Source organism: Antedon bifida, chromosome 7 (genome assembly GCF_963402885.1).
Source record: "Antedon bifida chromosome 7, ecAntBifi1.1, whole genome shotgun sequence".
Classification (NCBI taxonomy): Eukaryota; Metazoa; Echinodermata; class Crinoidea; order Comatulida; family Antedonidae; genus Antedon; species Antedon bifida.
Window position 1 is genome coordinate 9920290 of NC_136232.1, and position 25203 is coordinate 9945492.

At 38.7% G+C, this 25203-nt stretch overlaps 1 protein-coding gene across 1 annotated transcript; it reads right to left on the reverse strand.

The window, feature by feature from the left end:
* Positions 1–42: 42 nt before the first annotated feature.
* LOC144847945 (uncharacterized) lies at positions 43–20229 on the reverse strand. Its single transcript, XM_078704550.1, has 26 exons — positions 19539–20229; positions 16450–16677; positions 16061–16234; positions 15622–15763; positions 14797–14902; positions 13617–13818; positions 13301–13381; positions 12706–12849; positions 12012–12263; positions 11437–11604; positions 10852–11136; positions 10264–10471; positions 9516–9909; positions 8615–8827; positions 8072–8204; positions 7764–7865; positions 7064–7215; positions 6055–6225; positions 5150–5273; positions 4744–4992; positions 4241–4409; positions 3345–3524; positions 2739–2896; positions 1780–2115; positions 1287–1376; positions 43–1193 (listed from the first exon to the last, which is right to left on the reverse strand). The coding sequence occupies exons 1-26, from the start codon at positions 20203–20205 to the stop codon at positions 1033–1035; spliced, it is 5289 nt and encodes a 1762-aa protein (XP_078560676.1). The 5' UTR covers positions 20206–20229; the 3' UTR covers positions 43–1032.
* Between the last annotated feature and the right edge of the window lie 4974 nt (positions 20230–25203).

Here is a 25203-nt window from a genome sequence, read left to right on the forward strand (position 1 = left end):
TGTAATACAAGATATATATAATAAGTAATATGCTTTATTGTAAGTTTTTTTACTGTAAGATTGACAAAGGTCCACTCAAAGGTCAACAAAAAGTTGTCATACGTTGTTTTGTATCAATAGAGTACCTTCTAATCCCAGTCACTGTGCTTTTTACCAACCAACCAATATTAATAGTGCCTGTTTTTGTAATTAATTATGGAAAATATAATTTTATAAAGCTATGATTCCGATGATTATGCTTCAGAATGTAAATAATGTGTTTTAGTTTTACTAAGGTTGATAGTGAAATACGTGTGCGTACGTAGTTAGCACGCGCGTACAAAAGTCGATTATTTCTATCGACAGATGAACGCGCGCATCAATGTTGTGTATCTTCGGTGGCAAGGCAATCTTGTACCTAGTACTTATTGTATGTACTTCTTACTGTATGCTTTGTATCCGATTTTAATGCATATTTTATCAATAATTTGTGCCAAAATACAAATATTTCACTTAAATAGGCATGTGTACATTTAAAAATGGTGTTATTAAAAAATATACTACTGTATTTCAAACATCTATTTATGTTTTTTTGTTTCATATTAGATCATCAATAATATAAAATACAACTATAATTGTAAAAATACAACCTGAGAACACAATATTACTTTAGAATATTGCGCAATTGACAATTAAATTTATAAATACTTATTGCATAGGACTATTACTACATCAAAATACTCATCAACGAATTTGGTGAGTTTACGTAGGTTTTAAAGCGTTACTAATTTGTTAGTGCATAGTGCTTTTATTACCGCCTTTCTGACAAGGCTACGCTCGTAAGACCAGTGGAACTACCCACACGAGATAAGGTTGAACGCAAATAGCGTGCGCGACGCATGTTAGAAAGCAAACGTCACGACGCGTAAGTACGTGATTTGTTGTTTGTACGTACGCGTCGTGGCGCGTTTGCTCCCAAACCCTTCCCATCATGTATTGTGCAATGACGTTCCTCGCGAAATCAAGCTATTTGCGATAAACCTTATAAACCGTTTATCTCTGTACGTTTTCCTTTGAAGGCGTTGGCGACACTTGCTTACGTTTCTTGACTTTAGTCATGACGATTACACAAGCGATAATGACGATGATGAAAGCAGCTACCATGACAACGCTGACTGCAATGATCGTCGCAGTGGAGGCATCGTCTTCGTCATCTGTGTAATCATAGATTTATTTAGATTAGCGACAAAATACAAAAATCTGGATTAATGAATACGTTAAATATAATACCAGTCATGTAAGCTTACCCGCATCCTCCACGTCAATGTCATTCGTTTTGTTGCTATTCTCCTCCGCTTGTCCTCCGGGCGATTCCGTACCTACAGACGCGTCGTACGCTAGAACATAAAATCGGGTGGATGTTGATCATTATTCTTATTTTATTACATCTCCCATGACCAAAAGAGACTATATTTGTTCTTGTATATAGTGCCGTAACGGCTATGAGCGCTTACTGGCTAAACCAATGAGCAGTGCCCAGATGAAAAAGACAGGCATTAAAATATGCCGAAAAGGCTACAAACATCCGAGGCCTGAAGGGCCACTTAGGTTTCCTAAACCAGGGGCCCCAGCGTTACGCCACGGTTCTTATACTTTCCTTCAATTTCCTGTTATACTACTCCCTTTAACGGAATTAACCCAACGCAATACGAGGCCTAGACTAAAACAAACATTGTTACTTCATAATTCCATCATTTATTTTAGCCGGGTAAACTTGGTTGGGTGTAAAATCGTACTTACCTCCGACAGTTCCTCCGAATGTTCCTCCTCCCACTGTTCCTCCTCCCATTGTTCCTCCTCCCATTGTTCCTCCTCTCACTGTTCCTCCTCCCACTGTTCCTGTTACCTGTTCTTCGATGTCTTCAACCGCGACTGTAAACTCAGTCAAGTGGGTAGACATACAAGTAACCAGCCGCTTGTCGTCAGAAATGGTCGTCTCAATGCCGTCCTTCTTCCATGTCCATGTATCTTTGTCCATGTACTTGGCTACCGCTCTCTTTCCTTCTGGTATTTCATCACGGATTGGTATAACGATAGTCACCGGGGTGTCAAGATCGCTAACATCAAGCTCTTCACCTGTTAAAAGTTAATATTAAATCAAACAACATTCGTTTTTCCCACTGTATTGCATGCAGTAAGCAAATATGATCTTGAATCATACATTCTAAACATTGGTGAATTTACAGTAGGTAACGCAACATACGCAACGTAAGAAAATTCCCTTCCAATAAAGCTTGGTTCCGACTAGAACGTTAACGCAAGGACGTAAACGCAACGCAAGCGTTTTAACCAATGACAAGCGAAGTTATAGACAGTTAGCAATCACAAGCGAATAAGCCATCGCTTGTGATTGGTCAATTCACTTGCGTTGCGTTACGTCCTTGCGTTGCGTCGCTAGTGGGAACCACGCTTTAGTGTGTTTTCCCCCGGCCTGCGTGAAATCAAACCTGCGATGTTTGCAGCACTGTTGCGTCGTCGGTTCCCATTTTTTATTACGCAATACATCTCTTTACGTTAATACGTCGCTGCGTTGCGTTGCGTCGCTAGTGGGAACCACGCTTAATGGTAGCCTAAGGCTTTAGTAGGAAACATCATCGATCAGGATATGTGTCCTATAAATCCTGTTGTACGCAAATATTTTATAACTGTGTATACAAAAAGACCCCACCCGCCCTAAGCTATCAAATACGAGACCCTACCTGTCTCCGGATCAGCAAGAGCTACATCAATGACGTCAGCAATAAGTGTCTGTGCGTCTTCTACACTGGTCGATGTATAGTCAATAGTGTACTGCAACATCTTTACGCTCACGTCTGAACAAGTCTTGCCGTCAGCGCATGCCCAGTCTGTACCGTACCTGAATACGTGAACACAATCATAATCACAGTGGCGTAACGGCTAAGAGCGCACACTGGCTAAACCCAGGGGCTCCGGAGCTTATAGGGGCCTCTGAGCAGTGCATGGCCAGAGGAAAAATTGGGCATTAAAATATGTCCAAAAATGCTAAAAACGCCCGAGGCCTCCAGCGTTGAAGGGCCACTTACGGTTCCTAATCCAACTCAGGCCTCTACGTTTAATATGCAACTGCATAATCAACGTTTTTCTATGCTGTGGTCACTGACAGAGCTACGATTTTCAAGTTTTGTACCTTATTTTTACTCCTCATTGTTTATCATCATTATTATGCCAACTTTCGTTGTCATTGTAATTTGTATCATTTATATATATTATTCTGATTCTGATTATCCCTCTTATAAAAAAAATTCCACTTTTCTAATCTTGCACTTGCAAGAGGTTTAACTTACTTTTCTCGCAATGCATTGCCAAAGTTGACAGAGATAGAACCTTCTCCAGAATAGGATTTCACAGTTTCCGTCAGTTGTGACCTCATGATGCTGATTTTACTGTCGCTAGTCTCTTTTTCGAACTTCTCACCGAAAGATAACCCTCGCAATATTTCCTTAGAAACCGATTGCCGCGCCCACCTAAAATAAAGAAAGCATTTCTTGGATGTCATTTAAGAGAGTGTATATACGTTTCTGCACATTTTGGTTCTGATGCTTTAGATCATCTGCACCCTATCGCAGTATAGCTACGTTTTGAGCTGCAAATGGATCAATGCACCAAGCTGTATCTTCAAGAAAGATAGTGTGTGATAGATTAAAGTACCATAAATCTTCTAATAGTAACCCACCTTCAGTAACCCACAGTCAATCTATAATAACCCTATTAGAGTTCAACCAAATTTGTTTATTCGTACTGTTTTATTATTTTGCTATGAGTTGGTGAGTTGGGGTGGGTTACTATTTCCAGGTGCCTAATTTAAAATTAGTAATAGTAACCCACACTCTAATAGTAACCCCCCTTCTAAAAGTAGCCCACCCTAAAAAACAATCAAAGAATAATAACCCAGGGTTACAATTAGAAGATTTACGTTTAGAAGATACATGTTGCCATGCGTTTGTGTGCGAGTTCGTCCAAAATGGTAAAGTTCATCCATTGAGATGGATTGACGGCATATTACTATATATGATCATGCGTGCAATGTTGTAAATTAGGCTCTGTCTACACTAGTTTTACAAAAAAGCGTGATGTGCCCAAATATGGTAGTGATATGACATCATCGTGTCATTAATTATATGGGCGCATCCATTTTTTGTCACATAATTTGATAGTGTGGACAGAGCTTTAGATACCTTACCAAAGCTCATCATTAAGTTCCCAATCTTCTCCTTGAGGGTTTATGCCAGATGCTGCCTCGCTCAGACTATCGAACACGTTACGCGCCGTGTCCTTGTCGATTGGTTCGTCATCTGATGATTCGTCATCGTTCGCAGAAACTAAATCTCGAATGCTTCTTATTGTGTCAACTTGAAAAAATAAACAAGAAAATAAACTCGAGTAGACGACCCTTTAAACTAGATAGCGATAGAACCAATTTATGTTTTTAAAAAGTCTTAATGTTTATTTACAAGATTCACAGGGGCCTATTTTTAGTCTGTAGTTATTGTCTTTTTGTAGTAATTGCTCTTGTTTATGTTACTCCACGAGTTGGCGTTTCATTTTGTCTGAATACTTCGTAATTGTATTATACGTATGAAACGCCATATGTGCAAAAATATTTACCTTTTAATATTGCGGTCTAGAAGCTAGAGTATGCCCAGGCCTATCAAAATGTACATTTTAAATAAATCTGGTACTTACGTTTTGTAGTTTTATTCATACACGAGTAAGCCAAATATTTGGTTTGATCTAGAAATGCTTTTCTGTCACTTGAGCCTAGGTTTTCATCAGACTGTGCGCGTTTAAACAGGTATGCCTGCATTTCACCGTACTCATGTAGCCTCCTGTCGCATGACGGTGCTACGTCACGCTTTCTGCGACGGGCGCCGTCAAAGGAAATCTCTACATTTACAAGGGAAGTCAGGCTTATGGTGGCTTTTAAAAGTGCACCTGTAACAAATTAAAAATTAAAATTTTATAATAGAAAATACAAAAAACCAAAAATAAATGTATATTTTTTTTTCAAACCAACAATGTAAAACACTAATACCATGTCGAATATATCGTTCATCTTGACCATGAAGGTAACCTCCATGTCTTGACTTACCTTTCATGACTTCATTTTCAACATTTTCAACGTAATATTCTTGTCCTGCTTCTTCTGACAAAGCTGTCGATACAGTCGTTATTGGTTTCTTTTTATTTATACATTTTCTTTTTGCATCACAAATCTATGTTAAACACAAATATCTACTATTACGATAGATAGGCATATGTAGGCCTAGTCCCTCCTAATGTCAATGCACTAGGATAGCAAAACAGCATTGCAATTCAATTATTTATAATGATCTTTTATATTATTTAACAAAACGTTCCGTGAATTAGCTTAAAGCGAGCGGTGAGTGGCCAAGCGGTTAAGACAGTGGAACCATAATACCTTGCCATATTAACATGGGCAATGGTTCGAGCCTCACCCGCTCCATAGTTCTGGTGGTAGAACAAGTCTTCTCGGATAAGGACTATAAACCGTAGGTTCAGTGCACACATCTAGCTCATGTGCACTTAAAAAAACCTAGTACATCTTTCGAGACGAGTAGGGGGTTACCCCGGTACTAGTATACACACAGCCACTGTCACTTATCAAGAGGGCCCCTTGATTGTCAGCATACGCTGTTTAGGGTCACCCTCTATAAATAAGGTGTAATAAAAAATAAAAATAAAAGCCGATTTCCACAAGGATGCGGATCTGTTCGCGCGAATTGACAGCGTAAGCTTAAACGCATGCGCAGAAAGGAATTTGGAAGAAGATGGAAGCATGAATACGCATGCGTAGGCCCCTATAAGCTGACGATTTCGATTCGCGCGAAAAATTTAATTCGCCTAGTGGAAATCGGCTTTAGGCAGGACAATATTATAGCAACTACGGTAATAAATAAAAGTCTTACAATTATGTTTATACGCGAAGTTACATCACACAATTTGAATCTAATCTAGTATAAACTTTAGGCCTACCTTGACCACGAGTTTAAAATCCGTTTGGCCAGCCACGGCATCAAAACTGGCATCATTGGTAGCTTGTGATATTATACTAGTGTCACTGGATGAAGTGTCTTCTATAAGAGCCTGGTAGTTTAGAGGGTAGTTGTCCTCATCTGCTACGCAGCCAGTAACGGTAACTGGAAACTGGGGTGCAATTAATATGATTTAGTTAACATTTATACCAACTCAATATATTACTAAAGGTCTGTCTACACTATCAAACTAGTTTGACAAAGTGCGATGTGCCCAAATATGATAATAATATGACATCATCATGTCCATATATGAACACATCACATTTTTTTGTCACACAAAATTTGATAGTGTAGACAGAGCTTTAGGCAATGATAGGTGTAATGGTTAACTACATATTCACAAAACATATAATAATTAAGACAATTTGGACAATCATAAGTATACAATTAATAATGAATGTTTATGAATGCAATGGGGCAAATAATGTCGTTCCGGTTGCTCACTGTAACAACATGAATATGTACTCTGACGTCAGAGTTTAATAGTATATGTATATTGGACATCATGTGACCCATAATCCTCCAATCAATAAGAAGAATCGATACAGGTGTGTTATAATAGAAGATATGCGACAAAGATTAGAAAACAAGCCAATTACCCTTCTCTTTGTGTCCATATCCTTCTTTTTTGTCGGACTAAAGCGTGGTTCCCACTAGCGACGCAACGACGTATTAACGCAAAGTGCTGTACTGCGTAATCACAAGTGGGAACCGACGACGCAAACATCGCAGGCTCACGCAGGCGGGGGCAAACACAATTATTGGAAGGTTGCGTTACGTTGCGTCGCTACTGAGAGTGAGCTACTTTTTAAACTGCCTAACTTTGATGGAGAATGTGTGAGCACGAACACCACCGTCATAAATAAATGATGTGTGGACACGCTCGAACAGGATTGGGTGTCGAACGATTATAAACATAAAACTGAATGTCAGAATCAGAAACATACCTTTAAGGGTGGGTTGACTTCGTCTTGCGCTGTTATTTCACAGTTTCGAATACCTCTATTTGTCTTTATCTCAATTGTACTGGTTCCGGTACGTCCACCTTGTGACGTTGCTGTAAACTTTATCAAATATTTTGCGTCTTCTGCAACAACACCTTTAAAACAATATTTTGATTACTGATACTGATTACTGCATTTTTATAATGCATACTGTGGACCAGATAGAATAAAAATATAAAGTCAGACGTTGTTTCGTTAAGTATTAAACGTTTTTTAATCCACGAAGTTTAATAGAAGTTGACAAAACCCAATGGTATGTGCGCTAAGCCTCATTTTCACTGCTTTTGTAATCGGTAAAATTGGGTCACCGCTTGTTTTTCTTTTACCACCGCAGTGTGGGTGATGCGGGCTCGGCTAAATGTGCTTACAAATAGAATGTTAAACTATTTTCTCCAAGACTTTTGCCAGACTTTTGACGTCAATTATAAGATACTGCTTTTGGTATAGGATCTATGAAATAATAGTAAATAAAAGAAGTAGAGATAGAGGTATGAGCTCGTTAGACAGACCAGAGAAGTTCCCTGAGACAGTCGGGTACGACAGCATGGCCAAGATTTGCGAAAGAGGAGGCCTTTGCTCAGTAGTGGGACGATATTGGCTGAAGAAAGAAAGATAGTACTGTAATAGTAATTTATGTATTTACCAGGTTTCAAATTCAAATGCACTGTACTACATCTTTGTGTGCTGCTAATTTTTGGCGATACTCGAAAGTTTGTCGAATCTTCAAGATCCAGGAATCCATACGCTGTGAATGTAAACAATGAAGATCTATTGTTAATATTTAATTGTCTATCTTGGGTACCTATTAATGTCACACTGTAAACGTGATTTATTTTTGAAGATTAACAAATAAAGTTTTGATATTGAATCACATTGGCTTGCCTCGCTAGTTCGGAATTTGTTTTTATCGTCACTCCCTATAGTATCTTTAAGTATAATATGAACACTCACCGTCTTCGCCGGATACATCGGTTTCCCACGTAAAGTTAGCAATTGTCAAGTTGCCACGAATTTTGGCTTTAATGTCAATGTTATCTTGAATGCTGTACACGCCGTCATCATTTTTCATTAGTATTAAGTCAACCTAATTTAAAATATACAAAATGAAAATAGTTTACAAATAAAAAAGATAATTTCAAGAAGACAATTCCTGGGTTTTTTTCGTGCAGATTATACCCATGATAGATCTATGTATTTATACATACATATACAAGCAGCAAGTAGTATACTTATGAAACGCCATATGTGCCAAAATATTTATCTTTTTTGCTAATATTAAGTCAAAACCCAGACTAAATAATAATGTGTTTTCTTATGGTACATTCACAGTTGTTCAGTTTCACGGAATGGAACAATTTTCCATTATTAAAACAAATGGGTGCCGTCTTCCGTTGAAACAGAAGTGCTATGTGTAGTTTTATAGTCTACAGGTACGGTAATTCTCGTATAGAAAAAACAATAATGACATTGGGCCGAAACCGCTCCGTCTTTTACCTTTAAGAGATCGTCTTCTGAGCAGGATCTTGTAACGTTAGCAGAGTGAAACCTTGAACCCTTCTGGACGATCAGTGTGAACGTGTATTCCACTCCAGGTGTCATCTGTTCTGAATAGAACCTTATTGTGCTGTTAGACTTTTGTTCATCAGACGGGAATTCGATGTTATTTTCACCTTCACGGTAAGAAAAACACGGTCTACTGTCTATTGTCTGTAGAATGTAGAAAATAGAGAAGAGTAAACAAAAACAACAGCAACAAATCGATTTTAACAAAGTGAATAACCAGAATTTATATGAACATGGTCCACCTCTTATTGTACTAAATTACTACGTTACTACAACGATCAGGAATTTCAGATTTTCATTTCTTAAAGCAATTGCTTAAGCTTGGTTCCCACTAGGACGCAACGTAAGCGCAATGCATGAGAACATAAGCGCAATGCATGAGAACATAAGCGCAACGCACAAGCGAGTTGACCAATCACAAGCGAAAATGTTGATAATTCCCATCGCTTGTGATTGGTTAAATTGCTTAAGCTTGGTTCCCACTAGAACGCAACGCAAGGACGTAAAAACGCAACGCAAGCGTGTTGACCAATGTCAAGCGACAGTTCGAATTATTCATCGCTTGTGATTGGTCAACTCAACTCAACTCACTTACATTGCGTTACGTTCTTGCGATGAGTCTCTAGTGGGAACCAGCCATTACTTCGCGATTACGTCATTGCGTTACGTCCTAGAGTGGGAACCAAGCTTTATGCTAAATGTGTTCGTTCAAGGTATAATCATGGAGGAAACATTTTCCTCCATGGTATTATTCATAATATAGACAGTAAAACACCACTCTACTATACTCTGTAAAATATCCTACAAACTACTGATCACGTGTTATACTTACCTGTTCACATGTCCAGGTGTAGACCATTTCTAAATCATCTTTATCCGGGTCTTTAGATCCACTGCCATCAAGCATGACCTCGCCACTACTACAGCCATATTGACTACGTTTGCCGCCTTTAATCCGGGCTTTCAAGTCAGACGCCACTGTTGTGACATCTATGAAGTCTGTTGCGAGTCTTGACGGTTTCTCTTTCTTGTAAACCGTGACGTTAAACCGTGTCGTCATACCGCCTTTAAGGCCAAACTTTGGGATACGGAATATTCTATTTTCAGATATTCGACTCTGTTCGTCAATGTAACGAACATCGTCCTTGTTCCAGTCCCATTCGAAGACAGTGTCTCCAACTGGGAAACACTCCTTATCATACTTCACTTTTGCGTTAAGTAGTATCCTGAAACATAAACATTACATTAAACGCTATCTTCTATCCTAAACTTGCTCTAAGTCTGTATTTATGAGCTCAAGTATTATACGTATGAAACGCCATATGTGCAAAAATATTTATCTTTGTACTAATATGAATTCGGTCTTCTATAGACCATAGGCTTGTACTTGTTATCCTCACGTCGTATTCCGCCGTCGTTATCAGCGACATCCCACATTTAGCTCATGAATGGGTGGCTGTATACTATTGTTAACACAACCCCTTCCCAATCCATCCCCTATACAACTATCGTTATCAGTGACATCACAACATTGACCCAACAAGAGATAGAAGCTCTCTTTCTTGACCTTTTATACTTACGGTTGATAGACACGGCCCGCCAGTACGTCACCTTCCTTTACCTTGATAGTAACAGTAGGTTTGGCATCGCTAGTCTTTCTAAACCTCCGCGAGACATTGTGCCGCATTCCTAGACTTTTCTCAACAACAAGTGTTATTTCATAATCTACATCATGAGTAAAGTTAGCGGTAAATGTAAATGCTTTTTCACCTTTGCCTTCATTTCGACCTACAGAGGAGAAAAAAGGAAAATGTAAACGACTCCACGGTATTTCGTTTTGTCAGCATATTATTATAACACACCATCATTACGATACATAATGGATTGGTGAAGCATCTACCTATTAATATAGGCTTCTTACAATAAAGGTATAACAACTGTATTTTACGCCATACGTTGTGTAAAGTTCGACTCCTACTACATGACGCAACGCAAGGACGTAAGCGCGCGCACCACAAGTGAGTTGACCAATCACACGACGCGCTGGATCATTCAAACATTCTCTTGTCCTTGCGTTGTGCATCCAAGCTTTAAAGAGTCACAGTTATAAAAAGATTTTGTTCAGTTTGAGGAAAATATAAAACATAGCATACTGTGTGAAAACATACCGTTATGTCTATCAAGCACCCTTTGTAAAGCATCAGTGTTGATACTGCCGTTAACTGCTCTGATAAACCATCGATATTTCAAAACCCCTGTGCCTCGTGATTTGTCACCCCTCAATTCCAACCCTTTGCTGCATGCCGATATTTCACTGGGTAATTCGCAGATAGCTACGGGTGGTTTGGGATTTCTAGGCGGTTGAACCACAACTGGTTCTCTAGCTGATTCTCGTGAGTTTTCTTCACCGTAACCTCTGATTGCACCCTCTAGGACTCGCATCATGGTGATATCTAAACAAGAAAAATTACGCTAACTTTAACACAAAAAACGCGCACAGATATTTCTAAAAGTGTAATGAAGTAAAGTCTAGGCTAATGTTAATTTCATAGTAATACATACACTAGTTTTGCAAAACGCGTTTCATGCACACAAAAACGCGTTTCATATGCACTCCATGATGACGTAGTAATGATCATTATTTTAACCATACACTTTGTTTAATGTTGCAAAATATTCGCCATTTCATCATTACGTAATCGTTACGTAATCATAAACTAAGTTATTTCAAATACTTGTTGATGGTGCCTTACTGGGTATGATATTGTGATTCTTTCCTAATTGTACAATCAGTGACTTCAAGCTGTTCCATTTGCATTCCGCCTTAACCCCCAGTCTGTTGGATTCCTCGAATATCAATGTACAGTTATCTAAGCCGATGTTGTTAACCTTTTTATCAAATGTAACCTTCAGTCGATCCTCTACAAATTAAACAAATGCAAATAATTACAAAATGAGAACCAGAAATGATGTCATCTAGTTGTTAATCCCCTATAACCAAACACATATTGTCTTAGGCAGTGACGTTACGGCTATGAGCACACTGGCTAAACACATGGTCCCCAGAGCTCAAGGGGCCTCAGAGCATGAGCAGTCCAATACAACTACCCAGGCCCCTTGAGATTGCTAAACCATGAGCCTTTGCCCAGTGCGTTACGCCACTGCCTCCATCAGAGTACTTGAATCCCACTAGCCTGGACACAGACGCACTACAAACGGCGGTCAAATGTATAGAGAAGCACCGAGTTAATAAAGAAAAGCAACGAAATTGTCAGCAAAAACGTTAACGTTAAAGTACGTTCACACTACAATCAAATAATGAACAAACCATTGTTAGTCATTAGAATACTTGAGAGTTTTGGCCCCACTGTGTAAACGGTCACCCGGAAGCCGTCTTCGTTGTTATTTCTATCCGTTAGTGGATGTTGCCCGTCTAACGACGGCTGAACCATGAATGACTTTGAAGAACATTTCTTAAATTCAAAACTGAAGTTCATTTTTCTGTTCGATACAACTCTCCCATCTAAAACGGCAAAATCACGTGATCCCCCCGCAATATCCAAAACTTTCTTCAGTTGATCTACAAGAAATCAAATCAGTTTTTCGTAATTAAAATCAATAGTAGGCCTATCACATCAAGAGAATATCGTTAACTTTAACGGTATATCAATGTTAAAATCATAAACGGTGCGAATATTCAACCCTTTCCCCCCGCTGAATGTAAAGGATTGACTACCACATATTAATTTCATAATAGAGCATTTCAGTCCACATACGCTCGTTGCAACCATATTTGTCAACATCATCCGAAAAGCCAATTTACACAGATGAGCGTTGGTAACGGTAAGCGGAAAACCGCGTAGCTTGTCCCATGTAGAATCTGTATCTATCCTGAGCGGAAACCGCCCGTTGTGTGTAAATGGTCATAAGGAATAACATAGATTCTATATTTGTATTACCGTTACCGCTCGTTTGTGTAAATTGGCCTTTACACAACCACCCCTTCCCCCACTTGCACTTACCACCGCGCACTATGAGCTTTGGCACCAGTCCATCATACTGAGTAAGGTGGGCACCACTTTCTAGCGTTACTTGGAGTTCAAATTCCAGCGAGCGACCCTTTATGGCATCGAATTCTCTAGGTTCAACTGATACTACAATTGGTGCTGATAAATTAAGAATACAAATACAAAAATGAGTATTAAACGCTATGAAAAAATGATGTAAAAATAAAAAAGCCTAGCCCTATACGTTGATGAATATTAAACTAAGGCGTTTTATAGTTATGAAAAAAAGAAAAAATTTCAAATCATGAATTATGCATACGACTCATGATATCTCATGAATAAATCATGATATATTTCTAAACAAATTACTAGTGAATCGTGCATACGCAGATAATGTAATTTGTGCAGCATAGAAGGCGAATCCCATGTAGAATAGTTAGAGAGGCCTAAGTGTAGTAGTAAACAATAGGTGTACGCAGAGTCACAATACGACGTGATCGCACATATTCATAATTATACACATTTTTTCTATTAAGAAATAATGAATAATTCACCTCTTCATAGGAGAAAAAATAATGCGCCCGGCCCAAGAAATTATATATTGACTTACGTTCATAGACTGATATGGTAATCGGTTCTGTGCCATTTATTTCATCGCCATTTCTGCTTATAACAGCAACGTCATAAACGTCTAAAAATAGTTGATATTGTTAAATACAATTTATTTATTTATTTTATTTTATTTATTCAATTTTCTGCCATATACAATACAAAGAAGACAAAACAAATATAAAAGGGGGCAAGGAAAGGCCAAACAGGTGCTAAACACCTATGCTAGTTGTTTAATTTAAGAAGTTTCCGTTTTCGGCAATATACCTTTCCGATTTTTGGTGGACTCGACAACAAAATAAGACAATTAGGCCTACCTTGTTCAAGAGTTTCTTCTTCTTCCGACTGGCACGTGACGGCAGTATTCGTTACCTCGGTCACTGGCCACTCGACGATGACGTCATTTCTAGTTGTCGACGAGAGCATACAATTAGTTATTTCGTTACGGCGAACGTTCCGAGAAACGCGTGCATTCGTTCTACCATTACTACTATCGAATCCAGCGCCGTGTATAGTAATCTAATGAAAAAATAACTAAAACAATTACTTAACTTAAAATATAGTTTAAATAACGATAATAATAAGCACACAGTGAATAATAATAACAAAAATATAATAATTAATAAATAACATAATACTATTAAAGTTATTATATTATTAAAATTAATTTAATACAATCATTGTATCGATTAAGCTTGTTCTAATAGGAAGCACGCAATGACAAGGAGCATTTCAGATGATTCGTTGCTTGCGATTGGTCAAATTACTTGCGTTACGTCAGAGGCCAGGGAAGAGTGAAATTTCAATTACTCAGGTCATAATATTTTAAATATAAACATTTATGTATAATATGTATACGTTCATGCATTCTCTATACAAAAGAACTTTCACGTTATCTCCATGGTAAATAACAAATATTATTGTAATAAAATGGTAAATCGATTAATATTTACAATAGGTATAATATGCACAAACCTATCGATCGATCGATCATGTTAAATAAGGCCATCCGTTGTAATGGATTTTCTAAAGAATAAATTACCGGTGTTCACGTTCAATATGTTGGCTTTTTAAACCATATAATGAAGGTCAATTTTAAACCATGCTTCCTATTACGATACAAGGGTGGATCTGAAAGTGCTGGATCATCCGAAAATTGGTAAACTCACTTACGTTGCGCGTACGTCGTGTTGCATCCAAGATGGGAACCAAGTTATAATTATGACTTTTAAGCGTGGTTCCCACTATGCGATGCGACGCAACGTAACGCAACGCAGCGACGTTTTTACGCAAAGTGCTGTATTGCGTAATCACAAGTGGGAACCGACGACGCAACAATGCTGCAAACATCGCAGATTTGATTTCACGCAGGCGGGGGAAAACACAATTATCGGAAGGGCATTTTCTTACGTTGCGTAGGTTGCGTTACGTTCCGTCGCTAGTGGGAACCACGCTTTAGAACAAAATTTGGTTAAACTTTTAATGGAAAGTTGGTACCTGTTGTGTTCCTGAGTTAGGTAGCAATGCTGGTTCCACGGACTTAATAACTTGACAACTCGATCCATCTCCGCCACATATGCCACATGCATCTTCGACAAGGCCACTACAACATTACGCATAAACAGTAATATATATATATATATATTTAGAAAATAATATTCATTAATAAAAGTGCTTTAATCTTGATAAAGGCGCTATAGAGATTATAATGTTAATTCTAATTATTACGATTGTTATTATTTTGGACAGACAGATATTGATTGATTTGATTGATTGATTCTTTATTTTTCACACAAAATTCATAAAAATATATAAAAAAAAAGAAAATAAAGTACAATAAAGTGTGAAAAACAGGATAACCACAAGCAAGCAAAGCTTTTAATTTGTGGCACGTACCTAACTTAAAATATAAATTTACAAATAGGCCTACATTACAAAAATGTTTTCATGTTGTAATTATTAAGGAAAATACAAATATACAAATACAATATAAATGCATTTTATATTTTAATTCATCATTGTGGAGATATACTTTTTTTTATACAATACAAAATTAATAACATTCATGTAATATTAGGAGAATGGGATCTGAATTTAAAAAGAAGAAAAAACTGCTTTGTCATATAAGCAATAAAATTGTCGACTGGCCGGGAGTAAAATATATTAAAATATGTAGTAAAAACATGACTATGAAACATCTTCAATTCAACTAAAACTGGCCTCGATCCATGTTTACAGTTGGTCGTCTTATTGTACTATACCATGGAGTACGGTAATGAATAGAATATGAATATTAATTAATTACTAAATAATTATACTAACCTGTTTGGAACATTGTCACAACCGTTACACTTGGTTTGTTCTTCTTCTGGAGCGTTGAGGCATACACCGCATTCGTTTTTCACCGGTTCACCCCTTACAACGCAGATACCACACTCTTTGTCGATGCGAGCTCTGTTACGACCTAAAATAATAGAAAACATTGAAAGTGCAATATTCCTTTTTGAAATATTTATATTCGAGTCGAAATTGAGTTTTTTCAATTTCGGTTATCTGTCGGTGGCTAAAACTTGGTGGCCCTATTTGGACGCAACGAAACGACGTAGGAACAAGAACACAAGTGAGTTGACCAATCACAAGCAACAGTTCGAATGATCTATCGCGTCGTGATTGGTCAAATTCTTAGCGTTGCGCTTACGTCCTTACGTTGCGTGGGAACCAAGCTTTAGGCTATACTAGTATAATAGTGTAAATTACTCACCATTTGTACAAGCCCCATTACAATCGGCGGCGGAAGGAATGATACCATCAGACCCTACTCTCACGCAATCGCCGCAATCGTTTTCACCATAGGAAAATGTTCCTTCAAGTTCGCAGACTCCTTTGCAATTAATACGATGACTGTTCTTATCTTCCGCCAAACCAGTTTCTCCACCTTAAACAACAAAAGGAATGTTTTTACATGTTAAGGACTTGTGAAAAAAATGTGATGTGCCCATATATGGACATTTCATATCACTACCATATTTGGGAATATCACTATCATTTTGGACACATCACACCTTTTGACAAACTAGTTTGATAGACAGAGCTAAAGAAACGTTCCCGATACCCAAATTACCGTAAACGTATAATACAACTTGTGCTTACCGACACACTCTCCACATTTGTCTGGTCTGGCATTTCCATTACAAGTTCCGTAACAATCTTTAGTCACGTGCATAATTCTTCTACCTGTACCGGATACTTGGCATTCACCACAGCTGTCCTTGCCTGCGTCCCGTCCTCGGTTAGTGTTACCGCCAACACACTGTTCACAGTCGTTTAACACCGCTGTACCACCACAGTCGCCGTTACAGTCAGTTTCTACATCACATTCTAATAAACGACAAGAAACAAATTGGAAAATATTATTTGAAGATACGATGACTGTTAAAGTAAAGTGGTGGTATGAGCTATAGTGCAATAATTTTTTCCTTTTCACAATCGTTAAATGGTTTATTAATAATGTAATGGGTTGAATTATATGTTGATTAGAAAAAAGCTTTGTTAATAAGAAAGTTAAGTTAATGTTAAAGTATATAAGCTAACCTATGTTTGTAAACATATTAAAAACACAATGGAAAAGTTATAATATGTAAAGTGATGTACTATACAGTACATAGGCCTAACTATGTTAAGAGAAATGTACTGTACAGTATATATGGAAATAAAAGTGAACCCACAAAAAAAGACAAAAAAAAATACTTTAAAAATATTTCTGCCCATCTGGACGTCATGTATTTGTTTTAGACTGTTTACAAATTTAAGTTATCGCAAAATTACCTCACCTGGCCACTCAATCATGAGTATTTGAGTACTTTTCTTTCAAGCAAGGTAATTTTATTTACCATTATTTTATCGTTCTAATACTTTATTGGGAGTACTATTGACGTCATAAAATGACAATAATGCACTTTTAACATGAACAAGTCGCGTGCGCAAATGAAGTTTATCATCAGGCCAGCTCTCCACGCCGATTGCATATCTAAATCCACTCTCGATTCTTCTAATATTACAAGAACACTAATAATAATAATTGGTATTTCAATACCAATTTCCCGAAGTCATAGTAACCTACTATTAATGCATACTATTGTTAACCAAATGGCGTTGCTTAGCATCGCAATAAACACGTATTCTAACCATTTTAACATAATTATGTATCTTATTGTAAACTTATGATATTGAATACAAAATGACAGCAGCTGTCAAACTAGAAAAATGGATTTTGTTATTAACTTAAAGATGCATTGTCCCCCTGAAAAAGAATAAATTACAGAACAACTTGTAGGTGAATAGGCCATTTTAAAGGCCAGGTGCGGGCAAAACATTTCTATTGATCATACATTCCAATAATTATCGATCTATAGTTTCCCCTATGTTTCACAATTTTTGGGATTTTATTTGTGTTACACGAGCTTGTTGAAAATAAGCACTTTCTTATCAGTGGGGGGATAGTTCAAATTACACAGTAAAATCTCTATTCTTTTGTACACAAATTTTGTAAATAGAGAGGCATTTTAAAAAGCTATGAAAAATAAACGGTGCGGTAAAAAATGTTATCAGATAACTAAATATAGGTAATATAACTTGAATATTAAATTTCTGGTATTTTTATTCAACTTCAGCTTTTTATTTTCATGCTATAGCAAAAATTATCCACCGTATATCCACTATCTTTTTTCACCTTCTAGGGAGTCACCAGACATGTTATTACATTAGGTTAACTACCTAACTACTAAAAAAAAGTCTTCCTGGTTTTTATGGAAGAATTTTGCTAAATTTTGTATTTGGCCATATTAAGGGAAATTCATGTTTTTTCGTCTTGATTTCTGTTACAAATATTTGATTTATGTACAATTAACCAAATATTATATTTAAAATTCATGCCTGTACCTGAGCTTTAATGTCACATAGTTGGTTTGTATCTTATTGTGAACGTACAATATTGAATACAACATGACAGCCTGCTGTCAAACTAGAAAAATGGATTTTGTTATTAATTTAAAGATGCATTGTCCCCCTGAAAAAGAATAAATTACAGAACAACTTGTAGGTGAATAGGCCATTTTAATGTCACATAGTTGGTTTGTATCTTATTGTAAATGTATTCTATTGAATAAAAAAATGACAGCCTGCTGTCAAACTAGCAAAATCGATTTTGTTATCAATTTAAAGATGTATTGGTCACCTGAAAAAGAATAAATTACAGAACAACTTGTAGGTGAATAGGCCATTTTAATGTCACATAGTTGGTTTGTATCTTATTGTAAATTTATTCTATTGAATACAAAAAATGACAGCCTGCTAGCTGTCAAACTAGCAAAATCGATTTTGTTATCAATTTAAAGATGTATTGGCCACCTGAAAAAAAAATTACTGAACATTTTTTTTTTTTTAATATGCAATTTTAATGTCACATAATAATAGGTTTGTATCTTATACTGTGAACTTATTATATTGAATACAACATGACAGCCTGTTAGCTGTCAAACTATCAAGATCGATTTTGTTATTCATTTTTTAAAGATGTATTGTCCCCTGAAAATATAATTACTAAACAATTTTGATGTTAAATAGACCATTTTAATGTCACATAACAGTTAGTTAGTTAGTTTGATTTGATTCATCCTTTTTTCATGTTCTGAAGAACAATACATTTTTAATGTTTTTAAACAATATCTTTAATATTATAATGGAGGGAAATATTTTACAATATGGAATTTCTTTTAGGAAAATCTTTCTTGTGATAGAGTTTTACCTTTACAATTGAAAATCAAATATAATGTGAAAAAACACTAAAAACAGGGGCGACGGTTTAAAGCAACAAAACTCTATGGAGCGCCAACGCAGCAAAAAATAGTGTACATTTTAAAATACACGTCTAATTTCTTACAGCGTAATTTGTCAAAATACAGGTGTACATATTAAAATACATGGCTAATGATAACAGAAGAAGTATAAGTAACTGTTCTGCAATTGAATATTATATTATAGCCAAACATGTGAGGAACGTCCGCACCTTTTATAATGATAATTTACAATATTATTTACTCTGGTACTAATAACTAAACCCATTTTAGAATGTGAATTACAAACAACATAAAAATATGTTCTCGTTAATGTACCCATTTTAAACAGCATACCGGTATGATATTGTTGAAACTATATGAACTAAGTTTTAATTAATGTTTTACCTTCTTTAGCGGGCCGTCGACCGCGGCTAATTCTTATTTCGTCTTGTTCTCTATCGTGGTGGGTCGTGGGATCTGTTGGCCGTCCGCTTCCAGTTTCGTCTTTGGATCCATCGGGTTCTCTATGCGTCGGGGGCTGTTGTGTTGCTCGCCGTCCGCCTCCAGTTTCGTCTTTGGATCCACCGTGTTCTCTATGCGTCGGGGGCTGTTGTGTTGTTGACCGTCCGCCTCTTATAGTTTCGTCTTTGGAGCCACTGTGTTCTCTATCATTAGTGGGCTGTTGTGTTGTTTGCCGTCCACCTCCAGTTTCGTCTTTAGATCCACCGGGTTCTCTATGGGTGGGCTGTTGCGTTGTTGGCCGTCCGCCTCCAGTTTCGTCTTTGGATCCACCGTGTTCTCTATGGGTGGGCTGTTGTGTTGTTGACCGTTCGCCTCCAGTTTCGTCTTTGGATCCATCGTGTTCTCTGTGGGTGGGCTGTTCTGTTTGTCGGCTGTCCTCGTCACTTTCCTCATCTTTCATACCTTCATCTTTGCCGCCAGTACTATCATCCACAGCTCGTGTTGTTGGCAGACGATCCGCGGGACTAGGATCTTTAGACTCCACAAATACAATATTTATCCAGATGAGAAGGCAACATACACACGCTACCTTGTAATTTGAGATAGGCATAATTCCTAATAAGAAATAGGCCTACATACAAAAACAAGCATCCGAGAAAACGGTTGCCTGCTATTCGACTACCGATGTGGTAATATCAAATAAATTGCGTCACTAAAAACTGAAATGTATGCCTTTGTTGATTGGTTAACTATACATAATAATACGCCAAAGGAGCCAATCACAATTATATTTTGCTCTCAATTATTTAGAAATGTATTCTTTAGTTAAAAAACGATCTAATATCTTTGTAATTGATGTAATGATTGTTATATGTTACATAGTTCTATTTAAACGTAATGAATGCATAATGTTTGTGTGTGTGTGTTTGTTGTCAGGATAACGTCAAAACTAAAAGACGGATCAACTACAAATAGATATGGCCACGGAAGATTCCATTGAATGTTGGAGGAAATCCCGACTAGGATAACAATTCTGAACCACTTTTTATTATTTTACTAATTCTGTTGAGCCTCCACCACCTTCCATCGTCATCAGGTTGACCACCTGTTGAGCCTCCGCCACCTCTTCCACTGCCACCAGGTTGCGCACCTGTTGAGCCTCCGCCACCCCTGCCACTGTCACCAGGTTGACCACCTGTTGAGCCTCCGCCACCTCTTCCACTGTCACCAGGTTGACCATCTGATGAGCCTCCGCCACCTCTTCCACTGTCACCAGGTTGACCACCTGTTGTGCCTCCGCCACCCCTTCCACTGCCACCAGGTTGACCATCTGTTGAGCATCCGTGACCTCTTCCACTTTTTATTATTTTATTAAGTTTAGACAGATTCTTACCACATTACAATAAAAAGTATATCTACAATGACGCCATTACATTTTGGAGGCAATCAAACTGAAAACTATATAATGTTTATACAGTTATATTTACATTTATTAGACAAACCCTGTTTGTTTTTGGCCTACACATTAGTTCGGTATTTCAAACAATAAATTTAAAAACGGGACTTTTTGTATATATTATTATCAATAGAATAATTACTAATAATTATTGGTACAATCAATAAATATTGTATCATAAATAACGACAACCTGATACGACATGTATGATGACGTCACTAAGTTATTACTTAGAAGGTAGGCTTAATATGGAGGCATAGCAACTTCTTGAATAATTTATTAAAAAACAATTTACAGTAAAAATATTACCCAACAAGATTTAAAATATATTCATATTAACCACACTTATATTTTTCTGGAACCCTAAAATGGTATATAGTTAATTCAATGGGTGGGCACTTACCCGATATTTGCCTTTCTCTAGGATTTCTTCCACCAATTGATGAGCGTCCTCTCGACTGCTGGGTATCGCCACCTCTTCCACTGTCATCAGGTTGACCATCTGATGAGCCTCCGCCACCTCTTCCACTGTCACCAGGTTGACCATCTGTTGAGCCTCCGCCACCTCTTCCACTGTCACCAGGTTGACCACCTGTTGAGCCTCCACCGCCACCTCTTCCATCGTCACCAGGTTGACCATCTGATGAGCCTCCGCCACCTCTTCCATCGTCACCAGGTTGACCCCCTGTTGAGCCTCCGCCACCTCTTCCACTGTCACCAGGTTGACCACCTGTTGAGCCTCCGCCAACTCTTCCACTGTCACCAGGTTGACCATCTGTTGAGCCTCCGCCAACTCTTCCACTGTCACCAGGTTGACCACCTGTTGAGCCTCCGCCACCTCTTCCACTGTCACCAGGTTGACCATCTGTTGAGCCTCCGCCACCTCTTCCACTGTCACCAGGTTGACCACCTGTTGAGCCTTCGCCACCTCTTCCACTGTCACCAGGTTGACCACCTGTTGAGCCTCCGCCACCATCCGGTTGACCACCTGTTGAACCTCCGCCACCTCTTCCACTGTCACCAGGTTGACCATCTGTTGAGCCTCCGCCATCCGGTTGACCACCTGTTGAGCCTCCGCCACCTCTTCCACTGTCACCAGGTTGACCATCTGTTGAGCCTCTTCCACTGTCACCAGGTTGACCACCTGTTGAGCCTCCAGCACCAGGTTGACCACCTGTTGAGCCTCCGCCACCTCTTCCACTTTCACCAGGTTGACCATCTGTTGAGCCTCCGCCACCTCTTCCACTGTCACCAGGTTGACCACCAGTTGAGCCTCCGCCACCAGGTTGACCACCTGTTGAGCCTCCGCCACCTCTTCCACTGTCACCAGGTTGCCCATCTGTTGAGCCTCCGCCACCTCTTCCATCGTCACCAGGTTGACCACCTGTTGAGCCTCCGCCACCTCTTCCACTGTCACCAGGTTGACCACCAGTTGAGCCTCCGCCACCAGGTTGACCACCTGTTGAGCCTCCGCCAGTTCTTCCACTGTCACCAGGTTGACCATCTGTTGAGTCTTCGCCATCTCTTCCACTGTCACCAGGTTGACCACCTGTTGAGCCTCCGCCACCAGGTTGACCACCTGTTGAGCCTCCGCCACCTCTTCCACTGTCACCAGGTTGACCATCTGTTGAGCCTCCGCCACCTCTTCCACTGTCACCAGGTTGACCACCAGTTGAGTCTCCTCCACCAGGTTGACCACCTGTTGAGCCTCCGCCACCTCTTCCACTATCACCAGGTTGCGCACCTGTTGAGCCTCCGCCACCTCTTCCACTGTCACCAGGTTGCGCACCTGTTGAGCCTCCGCCACCTCTTCCACTGTCACCAGGTTGACCATCTGATGAGCCTCCGTCACCTCTTCCACTGTCACCAGGTTGACCACCTGTTGTGCCTCCGCCACCTCTTCCACTGTCACCAGGTTGCGCACCTGTTGAGCCTCCGCCACCTCTTCCACTGTCACCAGGTTGCGCACCTGTTGAGCCTCCGCCACCTCTTCCACTGTCACCAGGTTGACCATCTGATGAGCCTCCGTCACCTCTTCCACTGTCACCAGGTTGACCACCTGTTGAGCCTCCGCCACCTCTTCCACTGTCACCAGGTTGTCCACCTGTTGAGCCTCCGTCAGCTCTTCCACCGTCACCAGGTTGACCACCTGTTGAGCCTCCGCCGCCTCTTCCACCGTCACCAGGTTGACCATCTGTTGAGCCTCCGCCACCTCTTCCACCGTCACCAGGTTGACCACCTGTTGAGCCTTGGCCATCAGGTTGTCCGCCACTACTCCGATCACCACCAGACTCTCTATCCGAGGATCCTGCAAATAAAGATTTATGAAGAATTATATGATACTGAAAATTATGCTAAGATATTCTGTCTTTTAGATAAGATGTAAACCAGGACAATTGATCTTTGATCATTATCATGTGATCGACTATGTAGTAATGATAATAATGATCTACCGTATAGTAGAACCAGAATAACAAGTTGTTTTATGATATATACAATATATTAGACGTCATGAAAAAAATAATTTTACATTTAGTTTTACGTACCTGGTGTTTGTGCTACTATTAGCGTTGAGCAAAAACAAATAAAAACAATGCAAAATCCAAGACGAACTGACATATTTAACTCCATCGTCTGTATATGAATATAAACAAAGTATATTACTTGGTTTGTGTGAGAGACACACACACACACACTAAAATATTACCCAACATAATCATCAATATTAATTGATTTAGTGTCTAATATAGATGTTTATTGATCAGTTGTATTAATTTTTAAACATTATTAATACCTATACACACCAATCGATTGAAACACTGTTTGTGCTCACATAGTGAGAAGGAAAGTTGAAGTCAGGCGTGTGGTTGAGGAAGAGCGATTCCAACAATCTTCCCTGGTGGTATGGTGTGCCAAATCGATTAGTAAAAAAGCAGAAGTAAGTATGAACTTCACGTATCAATGACAATGTTTGTAAAAGGCGTAGGCTGTGTGCACACGGAGGTGCGAATATTAGAGAGGTGGAAGTTTTAGGAAATTGTTGGGGAGGAAGCAAGGCATAATTTAGCCCGAAAAAACGTCCTCAAATAGTAACGGATCATACATTTAAAACTTTACAAATATTTATGCCCTTTCACATCACCACTATATTTATATCTATATTATAAGTGAGAGAGTTTGTACGTTTGTTTGTCTGTTTGTTTGTTTGTTCGTTATACACATTTTTGTTACTGCACGTAACCTTACATATGGGGTATCAAAATGACTGAAATTGTACCGGGAAGGTTTTAAACTACATTTGAACGTCATCCGCCATCTAGGATCCAAGTTAGGGACCAAAATGTGGTCAAAATGGCCCACTTAGCCAATAGCCAATATGACACCTATTTATTTACATAGTTTGCAAAGTACTTACACCATGTCTAAACTATATTTCAACATCATCCACCATCTTGGATCCAAGTTTGGTGGGAGAGGGGGTTGGGAGAGGGGGTTGGGAGAGGGGGTTGGGAGAGGGGGTTGGGAGTTGGGGTTGAGAGTTGGGGTTGAGGGGATAGTAGGGATTTTTCTTAGGCTAGGGGTAGTAGGCTAATTGTTAAAGTATTTTAATTAGCCAGGGGGTTATCATAATTTGTACTGGAAACGTCTTAAACACATCACCCATTATCCGGGGTGTGTTGGGAGGGAGGAAGAGCGGGGCGGAAATACTGGCGTAATGAAGTATAACATGATTGGAATTGTACTAGGAAAAGTTACTACATTTGAACTGTCCATGGGAGGAGTTATGTTTGTTTTTGTGGCTGGGATGGTGATAGGAGAAAGAAGGCTGGGCCGCAGTATCTAAATTAGATATTTTAATTATCAGCCAATATGACACCTATTCATTTACACAGTTTACAACGTACTTAAAACATAGGCCTATCATAGCTATGTATACCCCTACCCCTAAAGTTGAATTGAAATTTATCCTGGGAAGAATTTGTTTTTAAAAAAGCGTGTGGGGTGTTATTGAAGAGAAGTGGAGGTTGGTGAGTAGGGAGACACTGGGGTCGGGTGTTATGTACTGAGAAGGCTTTAAACTTTGAAACCCGCCCCGGGGCGGATATAATTGCTAGTATATAATTATATAAAGCCAAAGGCAAAACACTGAAA

Bases quoted from the DNA above. Each gene is read 5' to 3' on its own strand.
- LOC144847945 (XM_078704550.1), bottom strand. From the start codon at position 20,205: ATGCCTATCTCAAATTACAAGGTAGCGTGTGTATGTTGCCTTCTCATC. The intron at 15,764-16,060 runs GTGAGTAATTTA...CTATTATTTTAG, and splicing joins TAATGGGGCTTGTACAAATG to GTCGTAACAGAGCTCGCATC. The intron at 10,472-10,851 runs GTATGTTTTCAC...TCTCCTCTGTAG, and splicing joins GGTGCTTGATAGACATAACG to GTCGAAATGAAGGCAAAGGT.